The sequence below is a fragment of the Bubalus bubalis genome, chromosome 11 (genome assembly GCF_019923935.1).
Source record: "Bubalus bubalis isolate 160015118507 breed Murrah chromosome 11, NDDB_SH_1, whole genome shotgun sequence".
Taxonomy (NCBI): domain Eukaryota; kingdom Metazoa; phylum Chordata; class Mammalia; order Artiodactyla; family Bovidae; genus Bubalus; species Bubalus bubalis.
In genome coordinates this window covers 91,134,601-91,155,210 of record NC_059167.1, presented here as the reverse complement: position 1 = coordinate 91,155,210, position 20,610 = coordinate 91,134,601, and the positions used below count along the sequence as shown (strand labels likewise).

Sequence of the window (20,610 nt, the reverse complement as noted above, 5' to 3'; positions counted from 1 at the left end):
TGGTATACAACGTGTGTGTGTATGTATGTGTGTGTATATGTATGTGTATGTATATATATATATATATATATATATATATGGGGCTTTTGTGAATTCAAGAAGTTATTTCCGAAAAGTCAACCCTAAATACAATATGTTCTATAATAATAAAAGCATCAGAGATATAAAAAATCATTGTTGATCCATTTCTCTTCCATTCATTTCCAAACTACATTTGATCCATAGTTTGATTATTTCATTCCCCAAGTGAAGGGATGATTAAGTCTGTAGAGAATATGATCCCTAATGTTTTTTTTTTAAAGTAAATCCTGTCACTCTCTAGTTCTCCTTTATGGTTGCAATCTACAGACTGATTTAAGTTTCTTCTCTTAGGTTTTCCAGCCTTACTGGTAAAGGATTAGAAGAAAGAAAAAGTAGGAAAATATAAACCATAATAAAATAGTAATTGGATAATGTCCCCGAATACTAGAATTATGCCCCCTCCCCAGCCCATTTGGCTAGATACCAAATGACAGTGGAAGGAGGTTCTCTTACTTTCTTCTCTGTTGGTGACCAAATAAAGGCCTGACCCCTCAGTGCAAGGACTCTGAGTTGTATGTGTTTGTAGAATAAAAAAGCAGATTAACCAACCTAAAGACTTGATTTCTTTTTTCAGTTAGTATGTTCTTTATGAATAACAATTCTTTTAGTAATTAGATATCAGATAGGTGGATTACTTTGGAAGTTCATGGGGCTTCATATAGAAATGCATACTATAGGTAACAATAATGTTTTGTGTCTATGGTGAAGCCTATACTATAATTTTATAAACTAGGACAATATTGTAATACTTTGGGTGTTGTATAATCTTTCATGTTGTTTTGGGGAAAAGCCACTTATTTTATCTTAGTCCAAGAGGATGAAGAATATTTTATACTCAGTCACAAGGTGGCAGCAAATGTTTGTTTTTGTTTTTCTTTTGAATTAGGATCCTTATTTGAAATTGCTGTGTTGTTAAAGTCCGTGGAGTGTAATACTACAGTAATCTTAGAACATTAGACTGTTCCACTTGAAACATGATTAAGTATTGAAACCATTTTGCAGCAGAGAAAATTAAAATGTGATAACTTCAGTATAAGTAGCCTTATCATTTTGTAATAATATATATCAATATTCTTTTTTTCAGTTTTAAAGATAACATCAAAGTTTTCAGCTTGGACTGCTGGGACATTTTAAGCAGTGGTAGACCCACTGAGGATGCTTATTGAAGGGAGAGAACTACATTTATTATGACACCACGTTCCATCCTTTGGTGGCAGTGCATAGAATGATGCTCCATCTGAGCAAGCACCAGCACAGGCACCACTAGATGTTTACTGACTAAATGAGTAACATAAAGGAGAAGAGAACTTTATAGATCCAAGCTTAGAAGGAATAAAGATTTATCTTTGTATGCTCATATAATATTCAGGTATTAACATACTTTAATGTAAACACTGAAAATTTGCTCATGAAGAAATATCAGGGTACGTTTCACAAATTTTTACTGGATACATAATATGTAATAGACATTGTTCTAGGTAGCAGCTTTATAAGACAGACTAGACCCTATGAGATAGCATCTAGGATCATAATGTAAGGATGGATTTTTAGTATTAAAACTTTTGAAGATAAAATGTTAAAATATTGCATTTTGCAATTTTAGTCATATGGGTAGGTTACATCCTAATTTAGAATTTAGGATTAAATTGATATACAAAGATTCCTTCTTTGATCTAATACTATATTAAAATTTCCTTTTATTAGATTTTCTTCTTCTCTTTCACTAGCTGAGTTGTATGGTACTTTGTTATTTGGTTTTTGATATCTCTGCACCTAACTATATATTTTGGAGAACTGGAGAACTTTGCACATACAGTTGACTTAGACAATGCAGGGATTAGGGGCGTTGACTTTCCATGCAGGAGAAAATCCAAGTATAACAGGTTTGGCCCTCCATGTACACGTTTGCCGGAGAAGGCAATGGCACCCCACTCTAGTACTCTTGCCTGGAGAATCCCATGGACAGAGGGGCCTGGTAGGCTGCAGTCCATGGGGTCGCTGAAGAGTCGGACACGACTGAGTGACTTCACTTTCACTTTTCACTTTCATGCATTGGAGAAGGAAATGGCAACCCACTCCAGTGTTCTTGCCTGGAGAACCCCAGGGACGGGGGAGCCTGGTGGGCTGCCATCTGTGGGGTCGCACAGAGTCGGACACGACTGAAGTGACTTAGCAGCAGCAGCAGCATACACGTCTGCTCTGTATCCAAGTTTCCACATCCATGGATTCATCCAACCTTGGGTCATGTGGGACTGTAGCATCGACTCTGAAGCAGATCTGTAAGTGGGCCTGCACAGTGCTTTCCAAGGATCAACTGTATTAGTATAGAACAAGTAGGAATTTCTCTTTGAGGTTCTGCTATGTGTTTTCTCAGGCTGAAAAGAAATTATTTAGATTAAATAAATATGTATGAAATAACTACACTGTTGAGACAGGTTGGGTATGTGAAAGTGAAAAGTGAAAGTCGCTCAGTCGTGTCCGACTCTTTGTGACCCCATGGATTATACAGTCTGTGGAATTCTCCAGGCCAGAATACTGGAGTGGGTAGCCTTTCCCTTCTCCAGAGGGTCTTCCCAACCCAGGGATTGAACCCAGGTCTCCCACATTGCAGGCGGGTTCTTTACCAGCTGAGCCACAAGGGAAACCCAAGAATACTGGAATACCTATCCCTTCTCCAGGGGATCTTCCCAACCCAGGAATCGAACTGGGGTCTCCTGCATTGCAGGCACATTCTTTACCAACTGAGCTATCAGAGAAGTGAAGTGAATTGAAGTTGCTCAGTCGTGTCTGACTCTTTGCGACCCTGTGGACTGTAGCCTACCAGACTCCTCTGTCCATGGGATTTTCCAAGCAAGAGTACTGGAGTGGGTTGCCATTTCCTTCTCCAGGGGGATCTTTCCTATTCAGGGATCGAACCCAGGTCTCCCACGTTGTAGGCAGACACTTTACCGTCTGAGCCATTAGGGAAGTCTGAGCTATCAGAGAAGCCCTAGGTAAATATCATGGAGGCCCTAGATAGTATATTCACACATATATTTAAGGTATTTCATGTACGAGGACTGCTGTAGATTCTGGAAACTCAGTGATGAGGAAACCAGACACAGTCCCTCAGGAAGCTCAAATCATACAACAACACAAATGAGTACATAATTCCATGATGAGGTAGGGAAAAGAGCATGGTCCTTTAGGAGTATAAGAATCAGATGTAGATCAGGGTGTCAGTGGGGGCTTCTCTGAAATGGTCACACATGCAGAGATCTGAAGGGTGAGAAAGACCTGACTGGTAAAATTGGTAGAGGTGGGCTGATACCAAAATAGATTTTAGTTTTGAAAAGATATCTCTAGCTTCAGTGTAGAGACATATTAAATTCTGGGAGATGAATTAGAAGTGATGACTAGAATGGTGGCAGTAAAGAGAAAGGGACAGATATAAGAGGTACTCAAAATTTAGGTGGTAAAATTGGAAGGCGTGCAGATTGATAATGTAAGACCTGCAGAGTTTAGGAATGAAGAGGTGTGAAAGGTGATACTTTGCTTTCAGAGTTGCTCAGGATGAAAACGTTCACTACTGTTCAGAGGAAAGAAACCATGTTTGGTTTTAGACGTCTTGAGTTTGAGGATGTTTCTGTTCAAAGGGACCTAGAGAAGGCAGTATGGATACATGGATCTAGAACTTTGAGGATCCTGGGCCAAAGCTATAAATTTAGGATTTATTAGGTGGTTGTTGATTATTGAGATTATCTAAAAGAGAGTGAAGAACAAGAAGAGAAAACAACTTAAACTGAGCCTTGAGGGAACTCCCGACTCCACTAGCCGAAGAGCCTGCAAAACGGAACAAAAGGAGGCAGCTGGGGAGAGGTTGGAGCCGATGGGAGGAGGTGCTGCAAAGAACCAAGGGGAGAGAGTGCACTAGGAGTATGTCATGCTGCCGAGAAGTTGAAATAAGCGGAATATAAAGACATTAACAGTTCTCAACAACTGAGTTTTCTACATTAACATTATAAAAATGTGCATTTTTCTTTTTATTTAGGCACATCCACTATGCTGCTTGCTAGAGTAAACTGCGCAGATTGGTCTCATGTGTGTACCAAGCAAAATGTTACCGAATTTCCTGTTGTAAAGATGTACAAGGAAGGCCAGAACCCGGTATCTTACACTGGTATGCTGGGAACTGAAGATCTCTTAAAATTTATTCAACTGTAAGTATTCAGCTTCACCCTAAGATTTTTTAAGTTTTAGATCTATTCAACTCCTAATTCCCTTACTTATTTGACACACCTTGGATAGGTTAAGGAAGTATGAACACTGATGAGAAGAACCTGTCTATTACTTTTTATCACTTTTGGGGAGATAGAAATTTTATTTAATGAGACTGATTTTTTTTTGTTTTGTTTAGAATAGTGTTGTCTTTTTTTTGTCAGATGTTTATCCTATGGAATATACTAAGTTCAGTATATATATATATATATATATTTTTTTTTTTTTTTACAAGCTGAGAAGTATTTTTAAAAATTAATTTTGACTATAAATATTCATCCAGCAACAGGATTTCATGCCCAGTGAACATTACGTCTGTCCAAGAAGCAGAAGAATATTTAAATGGGGAATTATATAAAGACCTAATTTCCTATTCTACCATGTCAGTACTGGGACTGTTTAGTCCAACCATGACAAGAGGTAAGTGGAACTCAACATTTAAATTATATAATGTATAGTCGAAGGCTTGTTGTTTTCTTTTTAAAGAATTAATCTTTTAAAGAGAACTCAATTGTAGAGAATTTTGAAAATACAAAGAAGTTTGAAGAAAAATAAAAATCTTTTGAGTTGTTAAATTTTAAGGTAATTTCTTCCCTCTTTTCTTGTGAACTTATGTCTTAAATATTAATATACATTTTAATGTAATTGGGCTAGTACTGTGTATTTAGGTTAGTATCTGCTGTTTTTATTAACATTAAGTGGGTGCATTTTTCCATGTGATTAATATTCTTCAAAAACATCATGGCTGTATAATATTTGATTGGATGAATATACCATAATTTATTTAACTGTTTACCAACAAATAATTTCTTTTATTTCCTTTTTGCTTTGTATTGTAAAGAGTATTTTTATTTATGAGTCTTTGTGTAGGTTTTAGACTATTTAATAGCTATGGATTCCCAGTAGGTGAATAACTCTGTCTTCTGTAAACTGTATATGTGTTATTCTTTTTTTTTTTTTAAAGGTTTTAGCATTTGTCTAAGGAATTACTATGAGATTATTATATACTAAAGATATTAAGCTTTTGTCATTTGATTAATATTCCAATTATTTCCCCCAGCTTGTTGTTTGCTTTTAGCTTTGCCTAGTAATTTTATATGTAATAGTTAAAATTTTTTTCAAATTTATTCATTTTGAGATTTCTTCTATTGCTTTAGCTATAGAAAATCCTTATCATTTTGATTAGTTAATAGTTACCTGTCTCTTCTTGTTGCTTTATAATATATATTTTCTTATGCTATATTGTCTTCTTGTTTTGAATATTCTTTTTTAAAATTTGTGAGTGATAAGACACAGATAACATGAAACTTTATAAGTTTCATACACTTGATAAGTGTATAGTTAACTAGTGTTAACTGTATTTCTATTGTGTGCAAATTCTGATTTCCAGAACTTTTTCATCTTACAAAATTGAAACTCTTTACACATTAAAGAGCAACTCCCTTTCCCTGTTTCCCTGCTGCTGCTAAGTCGCTTCAGTCGTGTCCGACTCTGTGCGACCCCATAGACGGCAGCCCACCAGTCGCCCCCATCCCTGGGATTCTCCAGGCAAGAACACTAGAGTGGGCTGCCATTTCCTTCTCCAACTCCCTTTCCCTGTTTCCCTAGCACTTGGCAAACACCATTTTCCTGTCCATTTCTATGAATTTGACTACTCTAGTACCTCATGAAAGCCAGATCATGTAGTGTTTGTCTTTTTCTGAATAGCTAATGTATATACACGTATCTTTTTAAATGTTTTCTATTTTAGTCACTTTACCTATTGATACTTAGTCTATTTATTTTATAAAGTATGTTGACTATGATTGGGTTGTCTCTTTTTCTTTTTGACAACTTATCTTTTTTGCCTATTGACTCTTCTAAGTGAACTTCAGCCATTTACACATATTGTCTAAACTTATTCAAATTTTTGTTGATTGTTTTATGCTTCATTGGTATTTCTTTTTTTTTTTTAATTTTTGTTTTATTTTTTTTAATTTACTGAAGGATAGTTGATTTCTAATGTTGTATTAATTTCAACTGTACCTCCGAGTGACTCAGCTATACACATATATTTTTTTAAAATTCTTTTCCATTATGGTTTATCATAGGATACTGTAATATTTCCCTGTGCTATACAGTAGAACCTTGTTGTTTATTCATCCTATATATAAAAGTTTGTATATGTTAATACCAGACTCCCAATTCTTCCTTCCCTCACACTTCCCTCCTTGTCAACCACTAGTCTGTTCTGGTTTGTGAGGCTGTTTCTGTTTCATAGATATTTCATTTATGTTGTATTTTAGATTCCACATATAAGTGATATCATATGGTATTTGTCTTTCTCTTTCTGACTTACTTCACTGTCTGATAATCTCTAGGTCCATCCATGTTGCTGCAGATGGCAATATTTCACTCTTTTTCATGGCTGAGTAGTATTCTATTATATATGTATGTACCCCATCTTCTTTATCTGTTCATCTGTTGATGGACATTTGAGTTGTTTGTGTCTTGGCTATTGTGAATAGTGCTTCTGTGAACACAGGGGTGCTTATGACCCTTCAAATTTTAGTTTTGTCTAGTTTTATGCCTAGGAGTGGAATTACAGAATCATATGGCAACTCTATTTTTGGGTTTTTGAGTAACTTTCATATACTGTTTTCCTATAGTGGCTGCACCATTTTATATTCCCACCAACAGTATAATAGAGTACCTTTTTCTTCACACCCTTTCCAACATTTATTATTTGTAGACTTTTTAATGATGGCCATTCTGACTGGTGTGAGGTGGTACCTCATTGTAGTTTTGATTTGCATTTCTCTAATAATTAATGATGATGAGCATCTTTTCATGTGCCTGTTGGCCCCTGTATGTCTTCTTTGGAGAAATTTCTGTTTAGACCTTCTGCCCATTTTTTCAATTGGGTTGTTTGTTTTTTTGTTATTGAATTGTATGAGCTGTTTGTGTATTTTGGAAATTAAGCCTTTATTGGTTGCATCCTTTGCAGATGTTTTTTCGCAGTTCATAGGTTGTTTTTTTGTTTTATTTTTGGTTTCCTTTTCTATACAGAAGCTTGTAAGCTTCATTAGGTCATATTTATTTTTGCTTTTATTTCTATTTCCATGGGAGACTAACCTAGGAAAACTAATTCATCTTATTTTTGATGCATTTCAAATTAATGCTTTTGCCTTCAGCTTTGATACAATGCTTATACTAATAAGTTTAATTTGTTTGTTTTACATAGTATCATTGGTTTTCCATAGTATCATAAGCCTACCAGTGGGCTTCCCTGATGGCTGAGATGGTAAAGAATCTGCCTGCAAGGCAGGAGCCCCGGGTTCGATCCCTGGGTTGGGAAGACTCCCTGGAGAGTGGAATACCCACTCTAGTATTCTTACCAGGAGAATTCATGGATAGAGGAGCTTGGCAGGTTATAGTCCATGGGGTCGCAAAGAGTCGGACACAACTGAGCAATTAGAACTCTCTCTACACTGTTGGCTATAGTGTTCTTTTAATAGTAAAACTTCTCTATACTTAAACTGCCTCTCTTTACTTTTTTTGTCCTTCAAAGTACTGTGTCTTTCAATAAGTTTTAAAGAGAGAGTCCACAGGACATTTATTCTAACCAATGGTGTTGCTTAGAATGTTATTTTCTTGGCTTTGGAGATGGTGGCCTCTTGACTGGGTAGCAAAAAGTGTTTTCTTCATCATGTCAACTGAGAAAAAAAAAAAAGCACAATGTGAGAGTTGTGAGTTAAGTTTTATTGGGGGGCAAAATGAAGATTATAGCCTGGAGCCAACCTCTCCGATAGTTTTGGGGATCTGCTCTGAAGAGCTGAGCGGGGAGGCAGTATATATGTAATTGTGGTGAAGAGGATTACATGCAGTCAGGCACACGTTTTGACATAAGACTGCTACTAGTCACAAGGAACAGATGTCTCTGTTAATGATTTTAGTGCTGCTTTTCTAGATACGAAAAGATATAAGAAATTGGGTCCATAAAATCTTCTGAAAATATCTATCTGAAGGCTTGTTCTGCCAGTTTTGCCCAGAGTACAGAGTGCCTCATTCCTGATTTCCACCCTGAACTCCTTTCAGGGTGTGTTCAACTGAACACAACTGAAATGGTTGGTTGCCTCATCCTTACAGAGGCAGATGGCAAGTAACAATGTTTAGTTGGCATTCTCATGCTGTTTCCATTTATGTAGCAAACTTCCTCTTTCATTTTTCTTTTATTTAAGATGAATTTCAAAGTCTGAATGAAATATTTTAAGAGTGTTTGTATGGGAAGAAGATCCCCAATGTCCAGCATTATAATTGTATATAGTTGATACTATTAACTATTGATTCTTACTAAATTTTGCTTTCTAAAAATTGCTGTTTAGTAATTTTTGCTTTCTACTTTGTCTTCAAAATTAAAAAAAAATAAAAAAACCCAAAAGAACTCACTAGAAAGAAGAATAAGACTGTTAATGTGTGCCATGTGGCTTACCATCTTAGAAGGCAAAATCCAGAGGGCGTAACTTTTTAATTTCTATTCTATGAAAAATCATGAAGTAAATGCCTCTATGTTTTACTCCTTTTTCCCTTTCTCATGTTTTTTCACCCACATTGACCTTGTTTTCTGCCTACCTCAGGTGCCTGGTGTCCTGAAGTTCTTGTTTATTATTTACACTGGGCCTCCTTCCAAAAAGAATTAGTCTTTAGATAATAAAAAGCACAAATACAATAAAATCATTAAAACAAGGATAAGAGTCAAGCAATAAAAGTAGGAGATAATTAGGTAGAATATCTAGAAACAATGCAGTGATCATAAAACTTAACCCTGAGCAATCTGCTAGCAAATAGAAACAAAGATGAAATTTTTGCCAACTTATCATCATTGTATAATAGATGGCAAAATACTAGTTAGGGTGCTGAGTCACCCATAGAGAAAATATTTCTCTGATTGTACATGCTGAGGGGAATTTTTCATATATGTGTGTATATACATATGTATTTTATTTAGAGATCGACATAAGGAACAGTGTGTTGTTTAGTCGCCAAGTTGTATCCAACTCTTCTGTGAGCTCATAAACCGTAGCCTGCCAGCCTCCTCTGTCCATGGGATTTCCCAGGCAAGAATACTGGAGTGGGTTGCCATTTCCTTTTCCAGGGGATCTTCCTGACCCAGGTATCGAACCCACATCTCCTGCATTGGCAGGCAGATTCTTTACCACTTAGTCACTTGCATGACCCCCAGAAACACTGTACTTGACCATATTTCTATACAAATGATGATAAATTTACATATAATTACCTCTCACAAACTTGAAAAGCATAATGCTGAAGTACTGATACATAAAGGTGGTTCTGGTGTACCAGAATGATGTAGTCTGGATATGATGCTTTTTTTTACTGGCTTGGTTCCTTTTAAGTCAGGTATTAGTTCCTCTTCTTTTTTGTTTGTTTTTGTTTGCAAAAACTATCATGTGATAGTTGTTGGATTTTCAGCGTCTACTGAATGAGAAAACATAAAACAATAAAGGGCTCTTATGGCTCTTATGAATCCATAAAATTTTTATGTTCATTTTGATTATATTCACAAATGCTAACTACCAGCATTTGCTGAGCACTTTTGAATGAGATACTAATTGTTGTTCATGTAGATTCTAATGGTTTGAAGACTAATGTGAGTCCCGTGAAAGCTGAAATGTCTCTTTTATCCACTGGTGTATTTTTCAGGCCCCTCCACTAGAAAGTTACTACTTTTCCCCTTATAGTTAATAAATACTTTGTGGGAATATAATTTAAATCTGTAAATGTCCTGTTTCTCATCTTACTTTGCATACTGGTTTTAGAATCCACTCACTGCCTGAAAGAGGTATTACTATGATAGTTGCCAAGTAGGCACTTTCCAATTCCATTATTCCTTCTACCTTTATTAGTTGGCATACTACTCGTTTGTTTATCAGTATGGTTAGCTGAGTTCTTATTTTATTCAATGGATTATAATCAGTCACTTTCATTAATTTGCTCAGGTTGTCCTAGGATCCCTTTCATTCTGCTTTTTTCCCCCTCATCCTGGTACCTGTGACCTTTGATATGTCTCCATTGTTTTTTTGAATGTCCTTTTGCCGCAAAATGTTCCCAGCCCCGTTCCTAGAATCAGCCAGTTCTCCAGGGAATCCAGTTTCCTTTAGTGAGACATTGAATCTAAAAGCTGAGATCTAGGGGTTAGGAATGCTTTTAGTTACTGGGGTGTTCTTGCCTCTTGCTAACAGAGCTAAAATACAGATGGATCTACATATGTGTGTGTATAAATATAGCTATGTAATAAAATGTAACAGTGGAAAGAAGCAGTATTGCTAAATTAATGTATTTATTTTATGCAATTAAATATGCTTAAAGTTAAAACAACTAAATATTGTAAGTCACTATTAATATTACATCTCAAGTATATTTATAGTGGTTAAAAACTTTTTATTTAGATAACTGATCGTTTCCTTATATTTGGGTTGCCATATATTCTGACATACATGGCAGTTTTCACCAAAGAGGAGAATGTGCCTGGTTTCAAACATTCAAAGGGGAATTTACACTTTGATTTAGTGGAAACAGATATAGACCTGAGGTCTACAGTCTTGAATACTCCCATTCCCCAAGGAACTCTTAGGATTTATGAACAAGTAGACTCATGAAGAGCCTTCCAAGAAACATATTCATGAGTTTAGAATCTTATGAATGAGCAAATTATATGGAATGTTAGTGTCTTTCCCTACTGTTTTTTATTTAAAAAAGAAGATGCTAAAACAGATTCCATTATGTCACTGCTTTAGGTAACAGTCATCAATTATGGATCAGAATTTAGGGAGATTTCTCTTAGAAATGAGAGTGTAGGCACTCAGTTCCTTCTGTTTGCCTTGTTTTCTTACGTATCTTTTCTAGCTTGGTATAGCACAGGCTAAAGAAAATGTTTTCATGGATTACTCATTTCTCACTAACTTGATGATCATAAATGAGCTCTCAGTGCTGCTTGCAGCTGGATCTTGCCACCCTAGTAAGTGGCTTTACTACAGTGTCTCGCAGTCTTGTGGAAAGCATGCCTCATTTTTAAAGACAATCTGGTGATTACCCAGTGTTAATGGTGTTGGTGCTCACATCACGGACATGGTACTAACTGCTAAGGGACAGATCTTCTGGGTTCAGCATACCCAGACCTCTAGGTGCCTTATGATTCAGCTCTTCCATCGTTGTTTTTCTATTTGAGCTGCTGTGAACCTTTCATGCAGCCAGCCGAGGTATCATCTGACCTTCAGTTGGCAAGAATACATCGTTTACAAAAGTCCATCTCTGCTCTTTTCTCATTAGTCTATAGCTGTTTAATTCAGACTTGCTTCTGAGTTGTAAGATCCAGAATATGCTATTATTTATGAAAATATATTCACAAAGCCTATAGAGATAATAGTTCTTATTTTGAATATGCATATCATAACAAATGGGACAAGACTAATACACAAAGTAATCGAAGTTCAAAAGTAACAAAAACACCTTACAGGAAAATACAGGAAATAAAAAAAGAAGATGCAAATCCCTCATAATTGTAGAACCCTAACACAGACAGTGTCAGAGGACTAGAATTTCCAGTCTTCTGTCTTTTTTTTGCATGTAGGTCCTTTTAGGTTTTGTGGTATAAGGTGTGCATCATTTCACATACCTGCTGTCTTTCCAGGCTCCATATAGCACAGCTGTCTCCATTTACCTTGCCTTAGGAGTAGATTACGGAGAAGGCAGTGGCACCCCACTCCAGTACTCTTCCTGGAGAATCCCATGGACAGAGGAGCCTGGTGGGCTACAGTCCATGGGGTCGCTAAGAGTCGGACACGACTGAGCGACTTCACTTTCACTTTTCACTTTCATGCATTGGAGAAGGCAATGGCAACCCACTCCAGTGTTCTTGCCTGGAGAATCCCAGGGACGGGGGAGCCTGGCGGGCTGCTGTCTATGGGGTCGCACAGAGTGGGGACACGACTGAAGCGACTTAGCAGCAGCTGCAGCAGCAGGAGTAGATTAAAAGGCAACAAATATTTATTTAACAAATCTGTATGATCAGAACCCTATAAATCCTATAAATTGACCCTTGAAGATGAGGGGGTTTGGGTTGTTGACCCCCTGTGCAGTGAAAAATCTCCATGCTGCTGTCTCTGCCTTAAAAACAATGGGTTTGATAAATCATCTACCCAAGGGCAGGAAGCTCAGTTTGGGTAGAATTAGGACTCAAAGCCTCCTTCTTTTGGTTCCACATATTTGTCATCTCTGATTGAGATCTCCCCATCTCCCCATTTTGATATCCTCATCTCTGAGTTTATGGAGAACATAAACCTTTCCCCACACCTAGTTTAAATGTCTATAAAATGAAAATACAGGTACTCTATTTATTGAAAAAAATTCATGTTTAAGTGGACTTGTGAATTCAAACTCAATGTTGTTCAAGGGTCAACTGTACATTTAGAGTACATTTATTTTCATAACATTACATTATGTACATTATGTTGCATTATATTAACGTACATTTTTATAATAATCAAATGTCATGATAACACAGGTTTATTTTAGAACCAACAAGGTAGGTACTTGTTTAGTCACTCAGTCATGTCCAACTCTTTGTGACCCCATGGACTGTAGCCCGCCAGGCTTCTCTGTCCATGGACTTCTCCAGGCAAGACTACTGGCATGGGTTGCCATTTCCTTCTCCAGGGAACCTTCCTGACCCAGGAATTGAACCCACTTCTCCTGCTTTGGCAGGTGGATTCTTTACCACTGAACCACCAGGGAAGCTACAAGGTCTATACTGAAATATATTTATAATTAATAGTAAAGCACTATCATCTATAAATCTGTTCACCAGTTGAATAGCACATGTAACTTTAAAGGTTTCAGATTTTTATCTTGTTTGTATATTTATAGCGAAAGAAGAGTTCACTGAAGCAGGAAGCTACCTAAAAGGATATGTTACCACAGGAATTTATTCTGAAGAAGATGTTTTGAGACTGTAAGTGTATTATAATTTTAGGGAGGAGGAAGTTTGCAAAATAATGTATTACCTGTCTTCACATGATTCTTTTTAAGGAAAATAGGGCAGCAACATACCTAAATTTTTAATTTCATCCTGGGAAAATCTGTAAAGTACTATCTGGCTATTTAGAATTTTTACATACTCAAAATTCTTCTTTAGGCTAGAGCCCCCCATGAAGCAACATTGGATTCATACCATTTCATCTTCCTATAAAATTTTTCCTCTTTGGATTCTGTTACCTGCAGTTTAAATTCTTTGCAGTTATAGTTTTTTGAGGAATTACATCTTGAGTGTCTGGGTTTTGATTTGCCATCAAGGTATGCATAAAAATCAGAGTTTTTACATATTTCTCCCAGAGTTTTAGGTGATGAACCGATAGTTCTACTTACTTTTGTTATTGCAGACGTACACTTAAGCAGTGCTTTTTATAGCCACTTAAGTTGCTTTATTTGTAGAATTTGGGGCTCCTGTAAACTATAAAATGTTTCAATTGCTGCAGAATGAATGAACTGAAAATTTAGACGTTATTAATACACATCACATTCTACACTAACGACTCATCTTCAGATGCACATGGAGTTGTTTGTGTTTCTTACCCTCTGACTATATTATTTCCAATTGTGATTTCTGAGCTTAATTAAATCTTTCATCCTGAACACTGGTGACACATTTGATGATTGAGCTCCTGTTCTATCCAAGAAATCAGTGACTTTTGAAAAGTGAATACCGAACTCTGGACTTGTAGGGAATATGAGACCTATTCAACTGACACATGGCTAATCACCCACTGTCTTCTAGACCAGTAGTTTTCAGAGTATGTTTTGTTTATAACTGACTCATCCACTAAGAGCACCTTCCAGGTAATCTGAAGACTGGGCAGTAGAAAGCCCAGTCTTCAGATTTATACTTTGTTTTAGCATGAATTAAGTTTTTGCATGATATAAATGTTACCATATCACTGGTAATTTCACACAGTCATTTTTTCCTGTTCAGTGATTTTCTTTTAGGTTTAGTTAGCAAAAGAAGTGGTAGGAGAAAGCGGATTTCAGGTTCTCTTTCAATGGAGAGAGCTCAGACTCTGTATCTGGAATACCTCAGTGTGAATTCTGTCTCTGCTATTTATCACTCTTTCATCATCTGTAAAGTGAGGATTATAGGGCCATTCTGAGGGTTAAATAAAAATGTAACTAGAAGCACCTGGTATAGTGCCTGGCAAATACAAGCCTATTCTCATAAATGCCTATCTCCTTGCTCAGCAGTTGGGTGAGCAGTCCATAAAGTTAAGAACCATTCAGTGTGTTCCTAATCCTGTTTAGACATTTTCTTGATGAGTAAATTGTCTAGAAAAAGAAAAATCTGGCTAGATTAGTATCTGTTGTTTTCTTCTAATCGAGGTTGTCAAGGCTCTTGAACTTGCTCAGATAGCCTCACATAAGAGCTAAGTTTGCCTGGAAATGGTTTTTTTTTTCTTTTTTCTTAGTAGGGCTTCCCGTTTGCTGCCTCCATTGTGACTTCTTTGCCTAACTGTTCATGTTTTCGATGACTTGCTATATTTTGGTTGGGAATTTTAATACTCCGTTTCTCCACAGGTCAAGTAAATATACTGTAACTCTTCCAGCCCTGCTGCTTGCCAGACACAAAGAAGGCAAAATAGAGAGCATTCCATTAGTTAACGTCCATGTGCAAGACATAGTTCAAATAATAACAAATGCATCACTGGAAACATTTGTGAGTATATAATAAGGATGTTGTTTGAAATAGAATCTAGAGCAGTTAAAGATAGTGTAAGGAACTTTGTGTGTTTTAATGCATGGTTTTCCATCTTTTGTTGGCACAGGGCTTGATGTTCAGTGAGCTCTAGATTCATTTGGTGAGCTCTAGATTCTGTTTTATTATTCACCCATCATGCATATAGCTTCTTTAATCCACTGCCAAAAGTCTACATGTCTTTGGATTATTTTTCTTGCTGAGATGCTTGTGGCTGATGGCCGGTTGAAGTACTCCATCTGGGCTGAAACTTGGCAAGAAGCAAGTTTGGATTCCAGAGAGCGGCATGCTAGGCTTCCAATCCTTGCTTGCCTCCTTGCTGGCTGCATGTCAGCGGCTCTCCACATGTGTAAAATGGTTATTATAAGGACTGAATGAGAATGGGTGTTCAGTGCTCTGTGTACAGTGTTTAGCCTGGTAAACACTCAGCAAATGTTAGCTAGTATTGCTTACATTGTTGTAGAGAAAAATATGTTTTATCAAAGTCCTTTTCTGATGCCTACTTTGTATAATAGTGGATTTAAAGGCACAACAGATGTAACCTGCATTTCTTGATTTTGATTGTTTTGCATTAATATTAAACACAGCTAGACTATTATAAATTGATGCTTTTCTACATTTCTAAAGTGACATGGGAGCAGTATTATCAACTATAAATACTGAATGAATATCCTCTTGTTGTTTTCTTTTGTCATGATGATCTAAACAATATTACATTTTAGGCTAAAGAATGTGTTCTTTAAGTCATTTTGTGGCCTCAGCCCCACTAACTCCCCTTCCCTAATTAAAGTTGTGGTTTATAACTAATCAAGTCATTAAAATTTTTAGGATGCGGTTTTCTAAATTATTTATTAAAGTAACATTTTTGTCTTTAATGACTTTATTAAATGACTGTCTCTTTAGCACATCCATAGAGTTAATATTTTTGGAATTTTTATAAGATGTTAACTTTTTTCCCCAGATAATACAGAAAACTATAAAGAAGAAAATTAGAATAAATCATAACTTCTTTAACCAAGCTTAAATTTAGGGATAGATTTTCCCAAACTTAAAAAAATTCCATGAGTGCTGTTGTTAAATTTCCTAATGCTGCTTTGTGTTAGAGCTTTGAAGTCGAGAGCATCAGTGACTGTATACAGTAGCTAGCTAGGAGTAAGCTATCTTCTGGCCTGCCCTTAGGTACTAGAAAGACTCCCTCTGGATAGGAAAGAGCAGTGGATGGCCAGATGGTAAACATTTTTTATATAACATCAAACTTTTATTTTAATGAACCTGATGACAAATTAGTCCAGGTAAATAATGCTCATAGTTAGTTAAATGTTAGTTGCTCAGTCATGTCCAGCTCTTTATGACCTCATGGATTGTATGTAGCCCACCAGGTTCCTCTGTCCATGGAATTTTGCAGGCAAGAATACTGGACTGGATTGCCATGCCCTCCTCCAGGGGATCTTCCCAACCCAGGGATTGAACCTGCATCTCTTATGTCTCCTGCATAGGCAGGCAGGTTCTTTACCACTAGCGCCACCTGGGAAGCCCGGAGAATGACATGTATACCATCTATGTAATGGCTCACAAATTCATATGGCCAGCACAGACCTTGGGCCTGCTCTCCAGGCTCCTATATACAGTTGTCTACTTGACAGTTTGTCTTGAATATCTTTGAAAGTGAAAGTGGTAGTCGCTCAGTTGTGTCTGACTCTTCATGACCCCCCCGCCAGGCTCCTCTGTAGAGTTTTTCAGGCAAGAATATTGGAACTCTCCAGGCAAGAACACTGGAGTGGGTAACCATTCCTTTCTTCAGGGGATCTTCTCAACCCAGGGATTGAACCTGGGTTTCCTGCATTGAAGGCAGATTCTTTATCATCAGAATCATCAGAGAAGCCCCAGATCATAGCTAATTACATGCTAATTAGCTATGTAGTTATTCCAATTAAGCAATAGTATATTTAAGGCTGTCACACTTAGAACTATTTGTTGGGTAATATGTTTAGCATTTTTCTCAAATACATTGAGTTCATTTTTGTGCTTTTATTATAAATAAGAATATGGGAACACACATAATTATAGTCTCTTATATACTCAAATAGCCAACAGTCATCTTCCAGTAACCACATTTGATGACCTTTTCTTTTTCTCTGAGTAGCCTCTTGAGTAGCAATCAAAACCCTTGATTGTGCTTTTCCTTTTTAAGATTCTCTCTTCTTTTGGCTTTTGCAGTTTCATCCTCTCCAGGTACACCTTCAACCGTTTTGCCACTCTAGAATTACATCTTCAACCATTTTTTCTTCTTTTGCTACATTCATTCTTTGGGAGACTTAGTATCTATACCCATAACTTATATGGGTCATCATACCAGCTGATGAATCCTAACTTTTGAGTTTCTGATCTTAACTAAACTCGCATAACTCTTAGTCTTTCTTTCCTGACAGGAAAGAGCAATGCCTGCCACTACTGGCCTGTCTTTCCACAAATTCATACTCTAGTTAGTCATCTAAAACAGGCCTGACCATGTGACTTATTTGGTACAAAATCTTCTCAGTATTTCTGGGAGCTAGAAAACCTCTCTAGTCATTTTCCCACGTGGTCTTACAGCCATATTTGCTTCTGCCTGCCTGAGTCTGGTACACTTCACTATCACTGTTCCCCAGATACTCTGTATGCCTAACACCTGTCTGCACTCTCATTCACCTCTCTGCTCCCAGTATCTGGAATCCCCACTCTAGCACACACTTCAGTCTGTCAAGGTCTTTTTCCTTATCCAAGGCCCAGGTCAAATGTCACTTCCTAAAATCACCCATGAGCTCCCCTACCTTGTTTTTTAGTTTTAATTTAGAGGCAATAGGCTTCCTTATTTATGCTGAGTCACTTCAGTCGTGTTGGACTCTTTACAACCCTATGGGCTGTAGCCCACCAGGCTCCTCTGTCCATGGGATTTTCTAGGCAAGAATACTGGAGTGGGTTGCCATGCCCTCCTTTGGGGGAACTTCCCAACCCAGGGATCGAACTGTGTCTCCTGCATTTCAAGCTGATTCTTTACCACTGAGCCACTGGGGTCTTCTTATTGTCGTACATTAAAATTTTTTCTTGGATCACAGCAGTTTGCACACTTGTCTCCTCCTCTAAACTATGAACACTTTGAGGGCAGATTAAGCATCTTACTTCTTTTTGATTCAGTACCCAGCATAAGGGGCTTCCCAGGTGGTGCACTGGTAAAGAATCTGCCTGTCAATATAGGAGACACGGATTTGATCCTTGTGTCAGGAAGATCCCCCCTGGCAGTCTGCTCCAGTATTCTTGCCCAGAAAATCCCATGGACAGAGGAGCCTGACAGGCTATGGTCCATGGGATCACAAAGAGTCAGAAACAACCAAGAGACTGAGCACACACTCATGCACCCACCCAGCATAAGATCTTAAAATTCTCAATAAATTTTTGAATTGAGCTGTGATGGCTCCATCACACCATATCCATCAAATCTGTTCTGCTGGTTTGATAAGAACTGTCAGTTTTAGGAAGGGGACATAACTCATGTAGAAGAGAAATGACAATAGTTAACATAAGACAACATGGGGGAGTTTGGAGAAAAGGGGATCTAAGATTTAAATCGTGAAAGAGGAAGGTGTGAGAAGAGGATTTTGAGTGGTCAAAGAGCAAGAATTCAAAGAAAAATGAAAACTGGCAGAGGAAAGTGGCTTTGAGAACTAAGTAGGGAGAAGTATGTGCCAGAGTTTGGTGTTTGAGGGTGAATTGGAGGTGATTGGCACGATAAAAAAATTGTTCATTTGGATTTCTAGTGTGATCCAGTGAAATGGCATACTGGTAAACAAAACCCCTGGGTGCTAGTTTCATTTAACTCTTCCTCCTACTTAGCTGTGTGACTTCAGCAAGTCAACTTCTCATCCTTGGTTTCCTCATCTGTCAGCTGGGGATTTGTTTTCTGATGTAGGAAGATTTAATCCAGCTCACAAGTATATCCAGAAGATGAATTAATAGATGTGATACTAAAAATGAAAAATGGTAGAAGCCTTTAATACTCTTAAGTCACTGCTGTTTTTAATCCTAAGTATTTTAACTTTGTTTCTTACTCTTTCCAATTCTTGTTAATAACAGCCTAAACAAATTGTCTTCTACAAATATATTTTTAAAAAATGTTCTCTTTTAATTAATAAAAGAGTAAGATTTCTTATTCTTACTACTTTTTCTTTATTTTAAACCACCCCCAAATAAGACCCTTTAAAATTTGTTTTAGCATATTATTGGATTACTTTAATTATGCTAAAAACTCAGTTTTGAAACAAAGTAAGACTTATTAATTTTTAAGTAATCATAGATGTTAAAAGATTATATCTTTAAAGCTTAGCTTATATATTTTTTTCTATTTTATGCTAGAGGAAAAATACTTGTCATATGTGTGTTGACTAGTTTGATCCAGATTTTAACAGAAATTACTAGAAATGCCACATGCTTAAAAAACAAGGAGCTCCTTTATTTTCAAATTCTATTAGTAGTTTTATTTTGAAATAACTAACTCATTATTGAAATAAGATGAGTTTAAATAAAAAACACTCTTGAGATTCATACTTGTTAATAAATATAGTAAAATCTCCACTTAAATGAAAATTTGTTTGAAATACATTTTAAAAACTAACATGTAAGAGTGATTTGAACATTATTTTCTATTTTATGTATTATAATTTCCCATTTTTTCTTGATTTGTTTTGTTTTTAAACAGCCAGAGATCACTGTGGAAAATCTTCCCACTTACTTACGACTTCAGAAACCATTACTTATTTTATTTAGTGATGGTGGCATAGATCTTCAGCATGAAAAAACAATACTGAGGCTGGCAAAAAAGAAATACTTGGATTCAGTTACCCCTTGTTGGTTAAATCTGTAGGTATATTTTTATTTTTTAATATGTAAAAAGTAAAGAAAGTAATAAATATTATTACGTTTTCATTAGGGAATGAAATTACCTTTGGAGTTAATGTTATTAAACCAATATATAAGTCATCATTTTAGTAACTAACCTGCCTCAGATGGTCTGAGATGATCTTGTTTTATATTGAATTCTGTTTTACAATAAACTCTTTTTTTTTTGCTGTGAGTTTTTTTTTCAGCTTTATTCAAGCATAACTGACAAATAAATTTGTAAGATATTTAAAATGCACATTGAGATAATTTAAACACAATGCATACATGTATGCATTGTGAAAAAACTCTTTCATCTAGTTAATTAACACATCCATCACCTCATATATTTGTTTTATAAATGTAAATTTTGGGATGGGGTGGAGTGAGAACATTTAAGTTCTACTCATGTAGCAAATTTCAGTGATACAGCACAGTATTATCAACTATAGTCACTGTGTTATACATTAAATCCTTAGATCTTATTCATCTTGCAACTGAGAAGTCTGTTTCCTTTTACCAGTCTCACCTTCTTTACCCCACCCTGCAGTCCCTGGCAA

General features: G+C 36.5%; 1 protein-coding gene across 6 annotated transcripts in view; it reads left to right on the top strand.

The window, feature by feature from the left end:
- The window catches only part of TXNDC16 (thioredoxin domain containing 16), a 103,049-nt gene that overhangs the window by 59,737 nt on the left and 22,702 nt on the right, over positions 1 to 20,610 (top strand). For all 6 annotated transcript variants that reach the window (XM_025296341.2, XM_025296340.2, XM_025296343.2 and 3 more), the window contains 5 exons: positions 4,112 to 4,280; positions 4,622 to 4,758; positions 13,264 to 13,348; positions 14,962 to 15,100; positions 19,872 to 20,032. In XM_025296341.2, the coding sequence (XP_025152126.1) occupies positions 4,112 to 4,280; positions 4,622 to 4,758; positions 13,264 to 13,348; positions 14,962 to 15,100; positions 19,872 to 20,032 (691 nt within the window). The remainder of the gene's footprint in view (positions 1 to 4,111; positions 4,281 to 4,621; positions 4,759 to 13,263; positions 13,349 to 14,961; positions 15,101 to 19,871; positions 20,033 to 20,610) is intronic.